This window comes from Talpa occidentalis, unplaced genomic scaffold (assembly GCF_014898055.3).
Source record: "Talpa occidentalis isolate TD23 unplaced genomic scaffold, MPIMG_talOcc4v2.1 talOcc4.13, whole genome shotgun sequence".
Taxonomy (NCBI): domain Eukaryota; kingdom Metazoa; phylum Chordata; class Mammalia; order Eulipotyphla; family Talpidae; genus Talpa; species Talpa occidentalis.
The window spans coordinates 83,734,950-83,755,252 of record NW_023601322.1 but is presented as its reverse complement, the minus strand read 5'-3'; the positions used below and the strand labels follow the sequence as shown (position 1 = coordinate 83,755,252).

At 40.8% G+C, this 20,303-nt stretch overlaps 1 protein-coding gene across 2 annotated transcripts in view; it reads left to right on the top strand.

Moving 5' to 3' along the window:
* Window positions 1-622: 622 nt before the first annotated feature.
* The window catches only part of PRR16 (proline rich 16), a 282,894-nt gene continuing 263,213 nt past the window's right edge, over window positions 623-20,303 (top strand). For both annotated transcript variants that reach the window (XR_008551505.1, XM_037509469.2), the window contains exon 1: window positions 623-846. Coding sequence is in view for 1 of the 2 variants with exons in the window: in XM_037509469.2 (XP_037365366.2) it covers window positions 688-846 (159 nt within the window). In the remaining variant the exon portion in view is untranslated. The remainder of the gene's footprint in view (window positions 847-20,303) is intronic.

Sequence of the window (20,303 nt, the reverse complement as noted above, 5' to 3'; positions counted from 1 at the left end):
CCGCGGCGGAGAAACAACACCTCCGCCCGCCTCGCGGGTCTCCAGGACGATGCCCCGGGGTCATCTGGTCCTGGACCAGCCCGCAGAGCCGCCCGCCGGCCCTGCGCTCCAACTCCTGCCCGCGCCCTGCTTCTTTCTCAACTGACGGGCCAGCGCGGGGGGCTCCGGGGCTGCGCCAGCGGGTGCAGCCGGGGGCCCCGTGCCAGGCGCGCGCAGACGCCGGGCGCGCGGCGAGGCGGGGGCCTCTCCAGACGCCGCCGAGGGGGTGAGGACGCGAACTTGCCCCGCGCGCCCGGGCGCCCCGGGGCGGGCGGCGACCCCCGGGAGGGCGGCGCGGCGGGGCCGCAGCGCGCGCGCGGGGCCGGGGCCGGGGCCGGGGCCGGGGGGCGGGGGGCGGGGAGCGCGCGCGTGTGCGCCGGGGCGCCGGGCGGCGGCGGCAGGAGGCGCAGGCGCGCTGCTCGCCCGTCTGCAGCCCCGCGCCGAGCGCGCCGCGTCTCGGGGAGTTGATGGCAGCACCACAGTGCGGCCGCCCGGCCGAGCGCCGAGCGCAGCCACCCGCCGCCGCCCGGGGAGCGCCCAAGATGTGGGGGGCTGGGGCGGCAGCGGCCGCGGCAGTGCCAGGGACGGGGGCGCGCAGCAGCCTCCGCTCGCCCGCCTGTGCTGACCTGCCTCACTTGCCCCCGAAGAATGTCAGCCAAGTCCAAGGGGACCCCCTCCTCGTCCTCTCCAGCCGAGGGACCGCCCGCAGCCTCCAAGACCAAGGTGAAGGAGCAGATCAAGATCATCGTGGAGGATCTGGAGTTAGTCCTGGGCGACCTGAAGGACGTGGCCAAGGAACTTAAGGAGGTGAGCGGCGCGCGGGCGGGCGGGAGTGGGGCGCCCTGCACGCGCCCGGGGCGCCGGCTCCGGTTTCCAGAGGGGAGCCGCGTTGCTGAACTCGACCAACTGTGGGAACACGCCCGCAGACGACTTTCGTGCGCCGGCGACTCCTGACAAGAGTTGCTGCACTTTTTTTTTTTTTTTTTTTTAAATCAGAAAATCAACTAGTGTCTCGAATCGCCGGGCCGGGGACGGTGCGCGCGCGTGTCCGCCCGCGGGGGCGCAGGTCGGGGAGGGGACCCCCAGGGGTGTGTCGGCCGAGGCGCAGGGAGCGCCCCGGCCCCCGGCCCCCGCGAGGTGCCGCTCCCCTGCCCTCTCGCTCCCCGGGAGTCCTCTGGCGAGGCGCACCTTGCCTGGCAACCTCTCCAACCCCGGCTCAAGGGGCCGGACTCCCGGCTCCGGTCCAGGCCGGGCAGGGCAGCCCCGGGGACGCTGCGCTCCATCTCCCCTGCGCGCCTCCGAGCCCCCTGAAAGGAAGACGGCCCTGGGGGCGCGCGGGGGTCCGGGACCTTGTGACTTTCGTAGCTCCCGAAGCATCCCCTGCTCTCCTCCCGACGCCGCTCCCGGTAACTCCGGGCCTGCCCGCCACCCCACTTCCTTCCTTGGCATTGAACCCGGGGAGCGGGGCGCGTCGGTGAGTGAGTGTGTTCAGGGTGCGTGCGCGCGTGCGGCTCGCTCCGGGTCTGGCCACTTGCGTCCTGACTCTGGGGAGCCGGGACTGCTTGGGTGGTTTCCCGCCCCCAGCCTTCCCCTCTGGCCCGGCCGGCACCCCCATCCCGGGGGAGCCGGGGAGAAGGAAGCGGAGGCCGTGCCAGGGCTGAGGCTGCGTAACTCTGGCTGCGCCCCGGGCGGGGCGAGGGCCGTGGAAAGGGGTGGGGTCCCCCGCGACCCCGGCGGGCGGCTGGGGGCGTCGTGGAGCTAGTGGCGGAGCCCCGGCCGGGGAGACACCCGCGGCCGCTGGAGAGCTGGGGCTAACTTCAGAGGGGGCGGGCGGCCGCAGCCTCGGAAAGGGAAGGGGTGGGGCGTCGTCCGGGTCCAAAATTGTCATCCTGTTTCAGGGGCCAGGTGGGAGGCGTGGAGAGTGGTTTGGGTGTCTGACCTCTGGAGATGAGCCTCCTTTATTCAAGTTCCAATCCAAATGCAAGGGAAGGAAACGCACCTCCCTTTCTTATCCACCCCCCCCCCAACACCACCCCATTAACTCCAGGAACAGGACTTTGCAAGTGTTACCCTATCCAAGTCTGTAAAAAATGCCTCGTTCTTGGAGAGGGGTGGGTTTGCCAGTGGCAAATGTCATTCCCGCAGGTTGCTCCACAGACAGAGCATAATTACTGCTGAGGTCCTGAGAGTGGAGGTGGAGGGAGATGATAGATGTGAGGCTGAAACTTGTTGGTGTTTGCAGGGCTTCTCCAAGATCATTGCCTCACAACTGGTTGACAGATGGTGAGGTTATGCATTGAAATTCGAGTCTGAAGATGCTGTTCGTTTCTTTGTTATTCTTTTATTTGACATCTTTGGCAGGCTGTGTTTTCATCTGAAACATTATGGCGTTTTAAGAAACGAACAAATTTCGGCGTGTTTCTTTTGGCAGCACGGTGCTTGCAAGTTGTTGAGGTTTCTGAAGTGGGGATGTGGAAACCTACTTCGGCACAGTCATGTTTTAAGAGGAGTCTGAGAGTAAAAGCAAGGGAGTCGATCAGGACTCTGCGTCTTTGGGCACATACTTCTTATGTTACGACTTGTCACTTCAATCCCTATTTTACACAGAATAAATGACAGGAAACTGCCCGTGCTTCTGCTTCTGCTTTGCATCATTGTTCCGTAGACATTTGGAGACCAGGTATGTGTGTGTGCGTGTGTGCATGTGTTGTGTGTGCATGTGTGTATGATGATGATGAGCCTGAGGGAGAAAATCTCCCTGTGGTGTGGCTTTTGGTTAGAATCACAAAGAAGTAATCAAGCAGTCTGTGGATCGCTCTCTTTCACTGTTTTGTGTTTTCATTTACTTGAAGATTTTTAAAGGAAAAAAATTATGTAGTTTATAAAAGGAATAGAAATGCAGGTAGAATGTACAATAAAGTAAATGAAAAAAAATCTCTCTTCCAGACAGATCTGGAGATAAAATTTGGCTTGGTGCTTTGCAAGCTTTGGTTGGCTGCCAGGGCCTGTTTGGGTTAAAATCTTTACCCCCCACCCCCAAGGAAAATTCATAAATGATAAAAGATGTGATATGATTGCTGATCATTTTTGTGTGGCTATGTCTTCCTAGGTTTGCACATGGAATTGTATATACTATGACTGAATCTCCAAACATGCATTCTTATATAATAAGAGTGCATTATTTTGAGAACAAAATATGTATAGGGCATGTTTAACCCATGATATCTTGCAGTGACCCCGCATTTATCTTTTTAAGATAATTCTGCAGGTGACCAAACATGTCTTTGATGTGGTTGTGAATGGGCCAATACCAGAAACATTGCAAATTACAAAACTTGTTGATCTCTTATATACATATGACTTATAAATGTTATTCTTTATTCATCAACCGCTACATTCAATAGTCCAGCAGTTTATAATTGGTATATAGTAAACATAAACTGTTATATTTAGAACTCAGAATCCTCCACTAGCAAGTCTGTGTTCTTAAGTTATGATATATTTTAATATGAATTAGCAAAAAGCTCTTATTAACTTGAAACAAATTAAAAAAGTGATTATGACTAGATTACTGTATCAGTCACCATATGGTGTTTGTTTTTCTTTTCTGCTTTTTCACTCTAATTAAAATGCAATATTCTTTTAAAAATATCCTGCCCTTTAACTTAGCATAACTCTGAACCAGCAACATTTTACTTTTGTTTGAAATTATTTTGAAATGGCTTTTCTTTTAAGAAGTTTTCTGAACTTCAGTCATCTGAATACTCAGGTAGTGGGATAGATTTGCACCTAATCAGTAATTGCTTTGGAATGCTTTAAGAATTAGTAACAAAACTCATTTGTCATACTGGGTATCTTTTATGGTTATTTAGTTATTAATCATTTGCTATTGTATTATTGTTTTATTCTGCACTCAGAATTTAGCAAAACTCCAAGTAACTTAACTTTTCAGAAGTCATATAGATCTCTTGGTCTTTTATATAATAATGGAAAGTCTTAAGTATAATTCAGCAAAGATACTTATTATTCAAGCAGCTACTACATTTAATATTTTTTGTTGTTGTTGCTACCAACATGAATGAGCTGTAGCTTTTGGTCTCATTGAGCTCAAAATTCTCAGTGGGCCTTTGTCCTTTCTTTGAATATCAACATCATAAAAAGACACTGCTGCTTAATGCGGCCTCATAGGCTGGTGAGACAGTGGAAACAGAATTGACACTAACAACGAGCACATGTAGGTTGATAAACCAGTACTCACTATGTGCTTGGTAGTCTGGTAAGCCTTTGGTGAAGAGAACAGAAGATTTAAAAGGTGGGAAGATATAAATTTAAGAAATTTATGATTTATTCAAGTTTTCATGGTTACTACAGATGGATCAATACAATGTACAGGGAGTTGTGCATTCACATTTTACAACCAAATATTGGAGATTTCATGAAGGATAAGTTCTCGGGGAGAAGGAAGAGTCAAAAATCAGATTTTGTATCTTTCTTCGTACTGTGAATACAATTTGGAGAGGTAAAAAGAATTAACAGGAAATCACAGTAGAATACAAGATTAATCCATATAACTTTTTTCTACACATTAAAAAAAAGGAAAAATTAATGGTGCCTCTCTGAAGTTTATGGAGAAAATTAACCATTAGCTGTCACTACTTCATTTGCTGTGAGTTGATCCATTTTTGCTAAAAAATGTAGGTAAAAAGCCATTATTTACAATGATTATCAAATAATCTGACATCTTTGCATAGCATTTTGCCTGTTGTTTTATGAATATCTTATGGATAAGCTATTTTGCATCAAATGTTGGTGTGAATATGGTAGCACAGATTTTGTTGGGTAGAGAGAGAGATTGGAAGATATTATAAACTTATCATTGCCTTGGAAAGAAAATTCATTGCTACCTTAGCCGGATTCTCTTTTCATTTAGACTAACTAAAACCTTTGCCATTTTTTTTGTAGTATTTAAGATTTTAAGTACATATATATGTTGCTTGCTTATCTTTTTATTGATTTATTCAGTCATTTAAAAAAATTGGGGGGCAGAACTTGTGAGTAGACATGACTTTCATGGAGGACCCCTTTAACATGAGTTGCTCTATGTGTGCCCTGGAATCACTCAATGATTAGACTCGATGGAGGGAAGGCATTATGGCTGTAGGTTAGAAAGTACCATGATTTTCAGTCCCTTTGGAGGCTGAGGAGACAGAATTAACAGTTATCTGTAAAACGATTTTTTTTTTAATGTTTTCCTCTTTCTAAATGTTGTATCCACTTAAAGTTCTGTAGTTTATTGCTCTAGGAAATCCTACCTAATATTTTTTGGTTAATGAGTCCATGCATTATAAAACTGATTACAAGAACAAATTAAAAAGAATAGTCTCTGGAGTATTTTGCAAGTTCTAAAGTTGTGAATGAAGGGAATTTCACAGTTCACGCAATTGTAGTAATTGCTGTACTTTTAGTATTTTATACGAAGCGTCTGCCTCCCTAAACGGAGAAATATTTATGTAATACTAAAATGCTTTTAGATTTTTCTTTTCTTAAGCATGATGGCTTAGCATGTTGCTGAAAAAGCAGAATGATTCTGAGAAGATAGAGGTAGCCAATAACTATCCTTCTCTGTCTCTGTTTCTAATGCATTAAACCATTCAATACTTAGAGAATTAGCTCATAAGAAATTCAGACAGCCTTGAAGTAATACATAGTGTGCTTCAGGTAATAGGAGAATAATACATAATAAAACCAAGTAATAGATTTCATTGTTACCTGCATTGTATTTTTTCCTACTCTTGCTGCTCTGGGAATCACAGCTATTTAAATCAAAATATATGAAAAAAGATAGAGATTAGTAAAGCACATTTTCCCAAAAATTAAGCCAAAAAACCATCTATAGACAGTTCTGTAGTTCATGACAAATTTCATAGGTGGACTTTAAGAATTCGAGCAATAAAATCATTGGTGGACTTTACCTCATTTCTGAAGACATGAAGCAGAAAATAAAAGATTAAACAACAAAGCATATTATTTTACCATTTCAAAAGTTACATTTTTATTTATATAGTGGTTTTAGGTACACATCAAAACTGAGAGTTAGGTAGTTTGACTTCCCATATATCCCCTTCCTCCTGGGCATGCATACCCTCCCCCATCACCAAATTTCAACTGATGAACCCAAAAGTCACCCAAAGTCCATAGTTTACCTTATGGTTCACTCTTAATTATGCATATTCTATAGGTTTGGATACATGTATAGTGACATGTGTCCATCGTTATGACATCATACATAGCACTTGCACTGCCCTCAAAATACTCCACCTATAGGAGATTTCTTGACCTACTAAACATAGAGCTTCCATATGATCCAGCAATTCCACTCCTAGGTATTTACCCAAAGGACACAGAAACATCAATTCCAAAGAGCACCTGCACCCCTATGTTTATAGCAGCACTGTTTACAATAGCTAAGCTATGGAAACAACCCAAATGCCCAAAAATAGATGACTGGATCAAGAAGATGTGGTGCATATACACCATGGAATATTACTCAGCGATCAAAAAAGATCAACACATGCAATTTGCAGCAACATGGATGGAGCTGGAAGGGATCATGCTCAGCGAAATAAGCCAGAAAGAAAAAGAAAAATACCGATGGTCTCACTCAAAGCAGGAATCTAGAAAACTTGAATAAGGGACCAGGAAAAACAATAACTATAAGAAAGAAAATATCAAAATCAACAAACAACTAAGAAGCAGAGACACTCTGTGGGGGGTGGGGGCAGGGAAAGGAGGGCTTGGGGTCAAAATAAGGGGGTTGTAATTGTATGGGGAATATAAAAATAAAATTTAAATAAAAAACAATACTCCACCTATTCATCTCTCCCACACCCCCAACCTCAACGGTATTGTTTTTGTAAAGAACATATTTTCCCCGCCATTTCAGAAGAGATAACAGCACATGATTATTCAGAAAGTTTAGGGAAAATCTAGAAATTATGGAGAAAATAAAAATTATCTTTAGTGCCATGAAGAATTAACAATGGTAAAATTTTGTTGTATTCCTATCTAGTCTTTTTATGTGCATATTTTAAGTTAAGTGAAGTCATAAAATTATGAAATTATGAAACCAATGATGTTTTCTTTCAGTGTGAGATCATAACTGTTTTATAGGTTGGCTATACTTTATAGTCCCTTAGTCCCTTAATGTTGGAAATTATATATATTTCCAATTTTTTTGTGGTTATGAAATATCACTAAAAGAGTTTCTGCACTAAAAATAACTAAAACAGATAGTTTTACTCTGCTTGGTACTCTTCTGAGTGCATTTATGTATAGTAAATCCTCAAAACAGACATATGAAAAAAGGTAATGTTGTTATTCTGCTTTACAGATAAAAAAGTAGAGGCCAGAGAGGTTAGGTTACTTGCTCAAGGTCACTTGGCTTATAAGTGGAGAAGTGTTTAACCACTAAGCAACATGGCTTTTTGTTTTTCACATTTTATTAGAATTTCAAAGTTGTGAAAATGGAGTTTTCCATTCCTACTGCTATGCCGTTTTCTAAGGAGTTTTCACAAATTTTTATCCCCAGCAGCAGTATCTGTTTCTTAAAATTCCACTAAAATACACCTTTTAACCTCAGACTTGCTGAACAGTTTATTACTTCGTTGTGGTAACAGTCATTGTGTGGTTTGCATTTAATTTGGGAAGCCAAAATTAATAGTGAGCAAAATTAATTGTGAATTAATTAAGCCTTGCAATTTGCAAATAGGTGGCATGGTGAATTACCTTTAACCTATTTTGCCTTCAGCAAATATGTTAAGAATATTACAGAGTTTTGTTTATATTATGTCTTTAAAAATAAAGGAACAGCCAATATGGGTGTTTGTTATCTAGGATTTGTTATCTAATATTGTTTACAGATGTTCCATAAGAATTAAAAATAATTTAGGCAACTGTTCTCTTTTGTTGGTATAAAATTGGGAGACACTATCTTCTAAGATATTTGGGGTATTATGATTGTTTTACTTTCTGATGTGAGATAGAAAATTTTTTTAGTTCATCATCAGGTACAAAATTACGGAGCTGGCTAGCAATGTCATATGTATGTTCATTATCACATTCCGTATGTTAACTTTAGTGCTATTGATTGTAAACCACCTCCACTCCCCTACACATAAATGATACGAGAAATGACCCTATTCTAAAATCCCCTTTTCCCTCAATATAGAAAAATCTTCATTTATTGAAAGTTAGTTCATTGGGAAGAACTACTCTTAATTATGATTTCCTGTAAGACCTGGGAACCCAAAGTCAGGACTTCCATTCTAAATAAGAGCCAGGAAATAACATTAACTTAAAGAGGAAAATAGGCATATTTTAATAACGTCCAAATCAAAATAGGCTCTTAAGATATCCTGGCAACTTAGAGCAGATGCTACCTTATATGGCATATAATTATTATTATTATTATTTTTAATTCGGAATGGCAGAACAGGACACTAAAGGAATTCATTTTGCAGAGTCCACTTTATTTTAAAAATATTAACATTGTTAAGATTAAACTTATAATTTTCGTTTTATCAGTGCTTTTTGAGATTGGTATTTTAAGTAGACTTTTGCCTATAGAATAATTGAATCAGTAAATCTAATGAACTACCTGTACTGAATGAGTCAGTCAAAGTGGTATTTGGTACACTATGAATAGGATTTTCCAGTACAGATAATAGATGCCATATTTGCCTGGAGAAAGCAAATTTGATGATTTCAGATTGGTTCTCTTCTCTAGTACTACACAAAAACTAACAGATATGTTGGTGTGTCTTTGCTGCTTTCAAAATATCAGTTCTTATCCCAAGATTTCAAAGACTGTTCATGTGATAGGAATATACCAGTTAAAAAAATAATGGTCCAATCAGTTGTCTTCTAGTAGCAGTGGTTTGTAATATTCCCCCATGTTCATGCAGGCCTTTAAATGTGTGACAAAACAGTGAGTATTTCTCCTGGAATAGAGTTCATACACACAAGTTTTCACACACATCCAGGGTATCTTGGGAGAGTGAGGAATGATTCAGGTGAAGAGACAAAATAAGTGACTTAAAAAAAAAAAATCACCTAGTTATTTGAAACTCAGCTCTATAATTTTCAAGATCAAAAGTTCTAGATCTCCATGACAAGAAAAAAAGAAATACTAATGGACCTCCCCGGTGGCGCAGCAGTTGAGTGCTGGGTTGCGAAGCTGCCCGCGGCCTCTGTGGCACCGGTTCGATCCCTGGCTGCTCCCCCGCCACCGGAGGAGGGTCCCACATGGCGTGCAGACCTCTCCTGCCGCCCGTTGCTCCCCTCAGCAGTGTACTTCGGTCCTTCTGCCTGCTCTGCTCCCCACTCTGGCTCTGGTGAATTCTCTCACCCTCCTGTGCTTCTGACTGTACCCAGTGCTTGTATAAACAAACAAACAAACAAACAAACAAATAAATAAATAAACATGCCTCTATTAAAAAAAAAAAAAGAAATACTAATGACTGCAAAATGGTGGGTTTTTAGTACATGGAGCAATTGAGTAGCTTATCAGCTATTTACTTTTCTTGGAGGGACTCTCACTTTGCTATACATCTGTCTGTCTGTCTACCTACCTACCTACTACCTCCCTACCTCTCTGCCCGCCCCTCACTAATCTCCAGTGACTGTAGAATGTTCATGGGTCTAAAGTTTAGCTCTCACTTGTGTGCTAGGATACATCACTACATAGAAGGAAAAATGTTTGCAGGTCTTATTGTAAATAAAGCAAATTCTTCTCTTGAATCTAGTCCCAGAACATCATTTTTCTTTATCTGTTTTCTTTATCGTTATATTACATTAATTCATGCATTAATATTTATTAGTTTCTTGATATATGTGAGACACTGTGCTGAAGACACTGTGCAAGCGTGAATTTGATTAAAGACATCCCCTTGAGAAAGCGCTCAGCCATACTGGAGTACAGGTTAGACTTCCTGCCACTCACGACTTCGGTCCTTCTGCCTGCAATTCTCTCACCCTCCCGCGCTTCTGACTGAAGTGCAACCCTAAAACATGCCTGTCCCCTTGAAGAAAGTCACCAGTAGTAAGGTTAACTTCATCACGTAAGTCAAACATGTAGAATGTGTCGAGGTTTAAGTCACATTAGAATGCAAAGATGGAAGAAACATTCGTCTCACTTTCTGTTTTAATTGATTTCTCTCTGAGTTAATGAATTTTCAACTTTGCTTAATAAGATGTATAGTAACTCCTATAATGATTCATTATAGTTTTGGAATATGAGGGCAAGGCTTTTAAACTCATGTAAATGGCCCTTTGTTATTCCACATTAGAAGAGAGATCTTAGGAATTGTGTTAATGTATTATAAATTTTCAACATATATTACTAACATCAGTAGTTACTTTTAATACACACTCTGGAATGTTCTGTTGTTAAAGAAATGAGAATGTATTTGAAAACAAGAGGTAGACAGTTATTATTTTTAGAGTTCGTTAAAAAATGTTATATACACATTGTGACCATTAAGCTTTTGTAGGTGTATGATTTCTGGATAAAAATTTAAATAAGGCAGCTAAAAATTATGAAAAAGCTACCAGGTAACTCTTTTTTTTTTTTTTAATTTGATGACAGTGATAACCCTATAGGGCAGCCATAATTAATTGAAAATGACATTGTGAGAGAGGTGGGAGCCTAGTGGATTGTAGTGGGGGACTCTAGGTGCCTTGGTGGGGGACATGATGGAATAACATACATGCAAAGAGATGTGAGCTTGTAGTTCTGAATCATATTCAGTGTTGGCAAACAGTGTTGCTGCAAACAAAAAAAATGCAATTAGCTTTATAATCTTAAAACTTACGTATGAGATCAGTTTTTCTATTCAGCTGTCAATCAAGTGTGTATGTTTCATTATCCTTTGATAGATTGATTTTTTTTAAGATTTATTTATTTTTATACAAGAACTGGGGTATAGGTCAGATGTGTGCAAGGATGAGAGGATTCACCCGAGACAGCAGGAAACTGAACAGACAGGCCGACAGAAATACACTGCTGCGGGAGCAGCGGGTGAGACAGGAGAGGTTCGTTCACCCTGCCATGTGGGTATTTCCAGGGCTGGCGGGAATCGAACCAGCACTGCAGAGGCTGCGGACAGCTTCACAATGCTGTGCTCAACTGCCTGCCCCACCAGGGAGGCCCGATAGATTGATGTTTTGATAAATATTTGGAATTATCTTTTTTTAAATAACAAAATTTTGAGACTGTGTTGCGCAGTTAGGCATACTGTACAAGGGCAGGTTCTTATTTCTGAAGTGAGCAGTCTGCTTCATTTCAAATTGCATTACTGTGATATCCTCGTCATGTACTGTATAAACTGGTTGGGGAGATTAAATATGTCAGTACATGTGAAACACTTTAGAGGAGTTCTCATGGACACATTGAGCTGGTGTAATTATTTATTTTTTTAATTTTAAAAAAAGATTTATTTATTTATTTATACAAGCACTGGGTACAGTCAGAAGCGCAGGAGGGGGAGAGAATTCACCAGAGCCAGAGCAGGGAGCAGAACCGGCAGAAGGACCGAAGTACACTGCTGAGGGGAGCAGCTGGCGGCAGGAGAGGTCTGCGCCCCATGTGGGACCCTCCTCTGGTGGCCGGGGAGCAACCCGGGATAGAACCAGTGCTGCAGAGGCTGTGGGCAGCTTCGCAGCCCAGCTCTCAACCGCTGCGCCTCCGGGGAGGCCCCTGAGCAGGTGTATTTATAATCATCGTTATTACTTGAATGTGTCTGAGTCTCCTTATTCAATAAATACTTATAGCACTAATTGAATGCCAGGTACTATCTGGCTACTGGGGAGTTACTGGTTAACCCAAATAACCAGAATTCCTTCATGGAACTTACACAGTGGGTGGGATGGGGAAGAGGAAGACAAAGCAACATAATAAATGCCAGGTTATATCAAATACTAGGTGACAAGCCCTATAAAACAATAGAAGGTTATAATGGGATGAGCAGAGTGAGGAGGAGGTGCTGTTTTAAATAGGCTGTTTCTGAATAAGTCTGCTTGAGGAAGGATGGAGCCACATCAGTAGAAAGACTTCAAGGTGAAGGAGACCTTCTCCAGCAGAGGGAACAGTGTTCTAGGGCCCATGTGGCTGAGTATTTGCAGAAGAGTAAGAGGCCAGCATGGAGTGAGTGGGGGAACAGGGGTGAGAGGGACACATTGGCATTTTTTTTAAAGATTTATTTATGCATTCATTCATTCAAGAACTGGGGTACAGGCCAGATGTGCGGGAGGATGAGAAGATTCACCAGAGACAGAGCGGGGAGCAGAACAGACAGACTGACGAAACACACTGCTGAGGGGAGCAGCGGGTGAGACAGGAGAGGTCTGCAGTGCCATGTGGGACCCTCGCTGGCCGACCAGGATCGAACCTGTGCTGTAGAGGCTGTGGACAGCTTCACAGCACAGCACTCAACTGCCTGTGCCACCCGGGGAGGCCCCACATTGGCATTTTTAAGGGTTTAAATTCTTACTCAGTGTCAAATGTGAATTCTGGTTTTGAGGAGAAGACTGACCAGATAGTCTTTTGCTTCTTTCTCTTCCTCTTTACTGTAATCTCCACTTTAGTGTTTCTCAAACACAGCCCTATTGCTATTTGGCGCCGATCATTCTTTGTTATGTAAGTCTTTTTGTGTATTATAGAATGTGCAGCAGCCTCTATGCCGTCTACTAAATAGTATTGCCAGTACCTACTGGAAATATCCATGTGACAACTGGAAATGCTTCTACATGGTGCAAAATAAGCCTCTGTGAAGAGGGGAAGCACCTTTGTTAAGAATTGCTCTAGGGCCTCCCCTGGTGATGCAGCGGTTGAGCACTGGGCTGCAAAGCTGCCCACAGCCTCTGCAGAACTGGTCATCCCAGGCTGCTGGGCGAGGGTCCCACATGGCATGCAGACCTCTCCTGCCGCGCCCCTGCTCCCCTCAGCAGTGTATTTTGTCAGTCTGCCTGCTCTGCTCCCTGCTCTGGCTCTGGTGAATCCTCTCACCCTCTCGCGCTTCTGACTGTACCCAGTGCTTGTATAAATAAATAAGTAAATCTTTAAAAAAAAAAAAAAAGAATTACTCTAGCATTTCTCTCTTTTCCAAATTATTTCATATTGCTTTCTTTACCCATCCTTTTTATTATGCTTTTATTCGATGTTTATCCATCAGTCATTGGAACTTTATATCTTATATTTTCTTTGTCTTTTACAAACTATTATCTATGTTGTTTCCCCCCTATGTTAACTTAGCTCGTTTTGCCTTCACTGAACCTACTTGCAAAATATACTTTCTCATTTCCATTCACTACTTCCCCTGACTCATCTCCACTTTTCATAATGAAATAAAAATGAAGCCGGAAAATTTGGGTAGATACTTGCTTTTTATGATTTAAGGAAAGAAGGGTAGCTTGGAAGGGAGGTGCTGAGGTTGCCACTCGTGATTCCCGAGTGAAGTCAGTGCAGTGTTGGCTGCAGGGAAGACTCTTCTCCTGCCTTTTCCATCGTTACAGAGCTAGGAGAGGTTTTAATGATGCAGGTTATAGAAATTGGGGGATGGTGATGTCGATGATGGCTGAGTACTCTCTGTTCAGTGCTCACCAGGTACCAAGCTGAGTTAATTTATTTAATCATCAGCCACCCCTTGGAGTTATTAAAATTGTTCTACAAATGAGGAAGTTGAAACAGGGAACTTAATTAATACAGAGAAGATGTGATGGAATTGAACTTTTGAAAATTCTTCCTTCAAACCCAGTTCCCAGTGCAGCAATCACTTTACTGTTTTTCAGCCTTCCCTTCCATAGAATTCCTTCTCCACCCCCCACTTCCACTTCATCTATCCTTTTTCCCATATTTTGCATTTCTTTTTCCATCTTTTCCTGTCTTACTCTGTATTTTTTTTAAATTTACACATACATTATTTTTTTTAAGATTTATTTTTATTTATTTATTCATACAAGCACTGGGTACAGTCAGAAGCATGGGAGGGTGAGAGAATTAACCAAAGCCAGAGCGGGGAGCAGAACAGGCAGACTGACGAAATACACTGCTGAGGGGAGCAGTGGGCGGCAGGAAGGATCTGCTGCACCATGTGGGACCCTCACCAGTGGCCTGGGATCAAACCAGCGCTGCAGCAGGCAGCTTCGCAGCCCAGCGCTCAACCACTGCACCACTGGGGAGGCCCTTACTCTGTATTTTTTAAATTCTTTTTACCCTTGTATTCCTCATCAACTTCTTCCATATGCCTCAATATCTTATTTAATTATACAAACAAATTCTTTAAATGCCTAGCATGTGCAGGACAGTGTGTGAGGCAAGAGAAATACAATTATGAACAACAGGTTCAGAGCCCCGTCATTTGGAGTTTACGTGCAAATAGAAATAGTAACTATTAAGGAGTATTAAGGGTTATAAAAGGAAAGTACATGATACAACAAGAGTCTGAAGTCATTGATGCATCCTGCAGATTCTTGGCTGTTTCCTTCCCCACTGCTTTCTCTCTAATCCATATGCTATTAATCTCAAGGATGATGTTTTTATAGCCCTAGAGCTAATCTCTCTGTTTTTTGTTATAGTGTGCCAATTCCTTCTCTACACACTGCCAGATTAATCTTCTTAATGCAGTCCTTTCTGCAGGCCACTCCCCTGCTTAAAAGATCACATACTATCTTCCTGATACTTAAAATGTCAACTGAACAAATCCAGCCTTCCATTCTGACAACCAGAAGTCCTATTTTCCCTATTTGGCCTTATCTCTAGCTGCTCTTCAGTAACACAGGACCATCCCAAATAATCTTGACAATATCGCAGTTCTTTTTTTTTTTTAATTTGTATTTATTTTGAAGAACTGGGGTACAAGCCAGAGGTGTCTGGGGTGAACGGATTCACCAGAGACAGAGTGGGGAGCAGAACAGGCAGATTTTACTGAAATACACTGCTGAAGGGAGCAGTGGGTGAGACAGAGGTCTGCTAAATATCATAGTTCTTAACCTATCTTACATTCTCTTTTCCTCATGCCCATGCTCTATGCCACTGCCTCATATTTGCTTACTTGGCTTAACAATTGTTTCCTGTTTGTGCCTTTTTATTCTCTATCTAGAAAGGTTTCCCTGTTAGTTACTAACCATGAAATCTTCAATACAGTTTTTAAAGCATCACTTTTTTTTTTTTAATCACATGAGGAACATGAATTTAAGGATCCAGTGCCAAGCAATACTTATTTAGGGTGTTAGGCTTAAAAACCAGTCAGTCCATTTATTCACGAGAGCCTGTTCTCTCTCATCTCCTCAAGAAAATCACTAAGTCTTCCCCAGTCTCGTCTGTACCATCGTTTTTCACCCCTCCCTCCGGGTAATTCCCATCAGCATAAAGATGAAAGTAAATAGTGAAGGTTCCTCTTAACCTCACTTCCCCTGAAAATCACCATCCCAGCTCTTAGCTCCCCATTACAAAATAATTCAGAGTTCTCTAGAATTGCCATCACCCATGACTTACCATTCTTTCCTGAGCTCAGTCCAGTCAGACCGGTATGCTTACCTCTACACTGAGGCTGCCTCTTGATCAAAGTTGTCAAAAACTCCATGATGTTTAATCAAACAACCCACCCATTTTCAGTCCCAGGTTTACTTAATCTACCAGCGCCTTTTGATAATGTCTTTAATGATCTTTCTTCTCTTGTCTTGAAAAATACTATGCTTTTTACTACTCACTAGTTTTCCTTATTCCTCCTCTGGGATATCTTTGCTTAAATTTTGATTCTTAAAAAATTACACTCTTTTTTTGGATCATTCCATGTAGGTTCATGACACCAAAATGTTTATCTCTGGCCTAGACCTTTCTTAGAACATTATATAGTCAGTGGTTCTCTCCATATCACTACTTGGATTTTTATGAGAAATCTTTACCATGTCTCAAACTGAACCCGGATCAACCCTCTCCACTCAACTGAATACCCTGTTGTCTTTTCCATGTCAACCAATCATGTTTCCATTCCTCTACACCTTGGAGTCATTATCAACTCCTCTTTCACTCATATGTTCATGCAGTTCTTCAGAAAATCTGGTTGGCTTCATCTTGGAAATGTTTCCAGAATCCCAATTCTTATTACCTCCACTGTAGCCACCCTGGTCCAAGTCAGTTGTCTTATTTGAATTGTACAGTAGCTTGCTGATTATTCTCTCTTGCTTCCTTAAACCTGTTGGGTGTGTGTGTGTGTGGGTGTGTGTGTGTGTATGTGTGAGCTTGTTACAGCAGTCAGATAAAGCTTAGATCACTCTACTCTTTTAAGATCCCTGTAGTGATTTCCCATTTTACTCAAAGTCAGAGAGCTTACAATGGTTGACTCCTCGCAAGATTTTCAAGTTTGTCTTCCTACCCTGTTAATGCCTTTGAGCTCCATTCTTACTACTTTAGCTCTTTCAGTGATCTTGATGTTTTAGGAATGATGTGTTGTGCACATTTTCATTGCTCATGCTACTCTTTTGCTACACCTCATTCTTCAATTTCACACTGTCATGCCTAGTCTGGCTGCTCCATACATTGGTATATTCTCTGGTGTTGCCTATTCTTTCTTCCTTGTTTCACCTTTTCTCTGTTCTTTAATACCTATGCCAAACAATTTAATTCTGATCTTTATTATTTGTTTGTTTCCCATCTCAAGAATGTCAGCTCCTGTGATGTGATCTTTGTTTTATTCCTTCATATTGCCTTCAGTCCTTAGTGCAATGGCTGACCCCATGATAAGTGCTTATTAAATGAATTAATGAATAACTGCATCTTTTCCAGCTCTTGTTCCAGCAAAGTTCTCAAGGACCAGTGCTACCATATTTACTTCTCACTGCATCTAGTAGTTGCACGGAGGGGATATGCAGTATATGCTTACTGAATGTCAGAATGGATTCTTTATCTTTTTTTCTGTTTTATATAGTGGTAGTTTAAAAGTTGTCCGGAGGGAGCTCTTGTTTCCTCTATTTTGTTATATTTTTTTAAAGATTTATTTATTTATTTATACAAGTGCTGGGTACAGTCAGAAGCACGGGAGGGTGAGAGAATTCACCAGAACCAGAGCGGGGAACAGAACAGTCAGACTGACGAAATACACTGCTGAGGGGCGCAGCGGGCGCGTCACAGGGGAGGTCTGCTGCGCCATGTGGGACTCTCGCCTGGTAGCCAGGGATCGAACTGGCGCTGCAGAGGCTGCATGCAGCTTCGTAGCCCAGCGCTCAACCGCTGCTCTACCAGGGGAGGCCCTGTTTCCTCTATTTTGAACTTACTATATATTGCCCTTATTAAACTCATCCCACTAAGCCTAACTCATATTCTTCTTCTTTGAAATAGACAAATCATCTCTCATAAATAGCTAGTACATTGAATGCTTACTATGTCAGAGTTTTAAGTGTTTAAAAAACATAAAGTCATCAAATCTTCATCCCTTTTATACCCAATCAGTGGCTCTCTTTCTGTCCCTCCAACATGGAAATTCTGGAGACCATATGTTTATGTAAACTTTAAAATTTGTCTGTTATCTCAATGCTTCAGTGCTTCACATTCAGACAAAAGTATGGCTCTGATGTGAGAGTGCCCATTAATCCCTCAGGGTCTGGAATGTTATTTAAATCTTATGAATCACTAAAAATTGGTTCGTCATCCTCAAATATAGTTCCACTTTCTTCTAATAGAATGAACTATAATATAGAAAGTATGTCTACTTTTCGTAGCATTCATGTGAATTTTTGCTTCTTGAATGCTGTGCATCTAATCATTAGTCATGATAATTTTTAAATTAACTGCAAAATGATATATGGAAAGTGATCTTGAATACCATTTAAATAAGCTTTAGTCATTTTTTAGTCATTCAGTCATTTAGCGTCTATAAAAATAAGCAAAAGATAAAAAAATAAGCAAACTTTTGCTTATTTTTCAAGTAGTATCATTATTCATCTTCTTTTTCTTTTATGTACTCCCTCTAGTGTTCAAAAATATGACAACTTATAATTAGCATACTCAAATACTCAAGAACAGACTTTAATGTAGAAATAGGGCCTCTTAACCTCATGTTATTTTGTTTTACTCAAGAGGAGACAGTGTCCAGTTAGACACTTTCAGCATATTGTATGAAAAGCAAATTATCTCTCCCCTTACCTGTGGTTAACCAATCATGTCTACTTTTTCATGTGCATGTTTTCTAGCTGTCCATCAGGCAGGATATTGGAGTTGTTAGATATGTTTTTAAGATCATACCATATCATAAATATTTCTTCAATTTTATATAACTGAAGTCTATGTGTTACTTGGGTAATTTGGATAGGAACAGAAACTTTCCCAAATGCTGAGTATATGTAAAATTAAAAAAAAGACCTATATTAATGTAAAGGAGTGTATTTGAACATGGAAATTAAAGCACTTAGAAATTGAGATAACTTTGTTTTGTCATATTGAAACAATATTTAAATACATTGCTTTCATACTGCCTTATGAAATAATCAAGATATCCCTAGGAATAACAAAAAGGTAAAAGGAAGTAATATATACTATTGGCAAATATAGATTTGTCATTGCTAATATATAGAAGATAATTTAAAATTGTAAAGTTAACTAAATTATTACATTTACCAGTTTTTATACAGCAGAGACTAGTGTTTAAAGTTAATATTTCTAAATTGACATATACTAATGTCATTTATAGGTGATTAATGTCCTTCAGGTTTAAACCTTTTTGAATAACTACTATTTCAGTTGGTCATTATAAGATAAGCAAAAAAGAAAAATACAGAAAGAATTATTTTCAATGACTTTCAGAGATACTGTTCTCTAAGCTCCATCTATTCCCTGAAGAAAGTACTTTGGTATTAAAATGATGAATACATTTTAAAATGGAATTCAAAACTCAACATTCACTGTGTACATTTCTTAAGGAAGATTTATATCTAGTACTCAAACCCCGTTCATTGCAGACTGGATTGTATGCCCTTGAAGAAACCTACATTTTTACATATATATAATAATATGACACTGCTTGTTTGTGTAGGATTGTTCCATTAGTTACAGACAGCATGCACCAAATGCTTGAGAGACAACATCTGCTTCTGAAGATGTCTAATGAACTCCATTACTCACCAGCACCCTCTGAGCTTCTGACATGCTCTGTGTTGAATACTGGGTTGGCCAAGAACACTTCTAAAATAAATCTTTTTTTTTTTTTTTGAGGGGGTGAATAGTTACTGAAAAACTATTCACAATTTTATTCATAATACTTTTTTGTCACTCCACCAAATAATGGCCCTCTCTTGTGTATTGATGAGTTAATCTTCCCTAATAGTTACCACCTATCATGTATGCTTAGCTGTTGCTTAATTTTGATGTTTGTAACCCTGTTATCTTCTTTCTGGTTCATGATCATATGTTTGCTCTCCTTGGAAAAATTGAAGAAAAAGGGATTTAATGGAAAACCACTACATCAGAGCAGAGTTGAACAGAAGAAAAACAGAACCAAGCCTGTCACTGTGTGTGAAAAATGTACTAATGAGCTTGTTTGGTATAGAGTTAGGACTCTATTATTATAAATATTTAGTGAACCTGAAGATAGGCCATTGTTTACTGAGTTCATGCAGGATGATGATTGTGTTAAATTGTGAGGAAAGATAAATCACTCATTCTTTAGTCAGAAGCCTTAATCTCCTATGCAGTTATAATACAAAGTTATGTTATTTCAATCTATACTGACAATAAATGCATGAGGACTGATTAAATTTGTGTCTTCAAAAGTGCTCCTCAGAAATGTGTTGTCCTGAAATACATTTTATCCATCAAGCATGGAGGTTGGTCCTTTGACTGATTTAATTCTCTCTGGTATCTGTTAATTTTCACATTAAACACAGACACTTTAACCAACTTCTTAAAATATATCATTACAGATAATGATTCCATTCTTAGTATAGAAGTATTTAGTATACATGTATATATCATAAAAACCTCCTGGAACATTTTGGAAGATATTTTGTTTTTTGAAACATGGAGATAATATTCATTTTATTACTATTTTACCTATAAATTATAGAAAATGCATTGCCCATATTTTAGGTAGAAAGTGATGCATTACATGGTAAGAAATCTAATTTTAAAATAAGATGTTTCTGTGATTTTAAGTAACACTTCTTAATAAAAGAGTTGTTTGTGTGCAGTACCAAAAACAGCGATAAAGAAAAAAAAT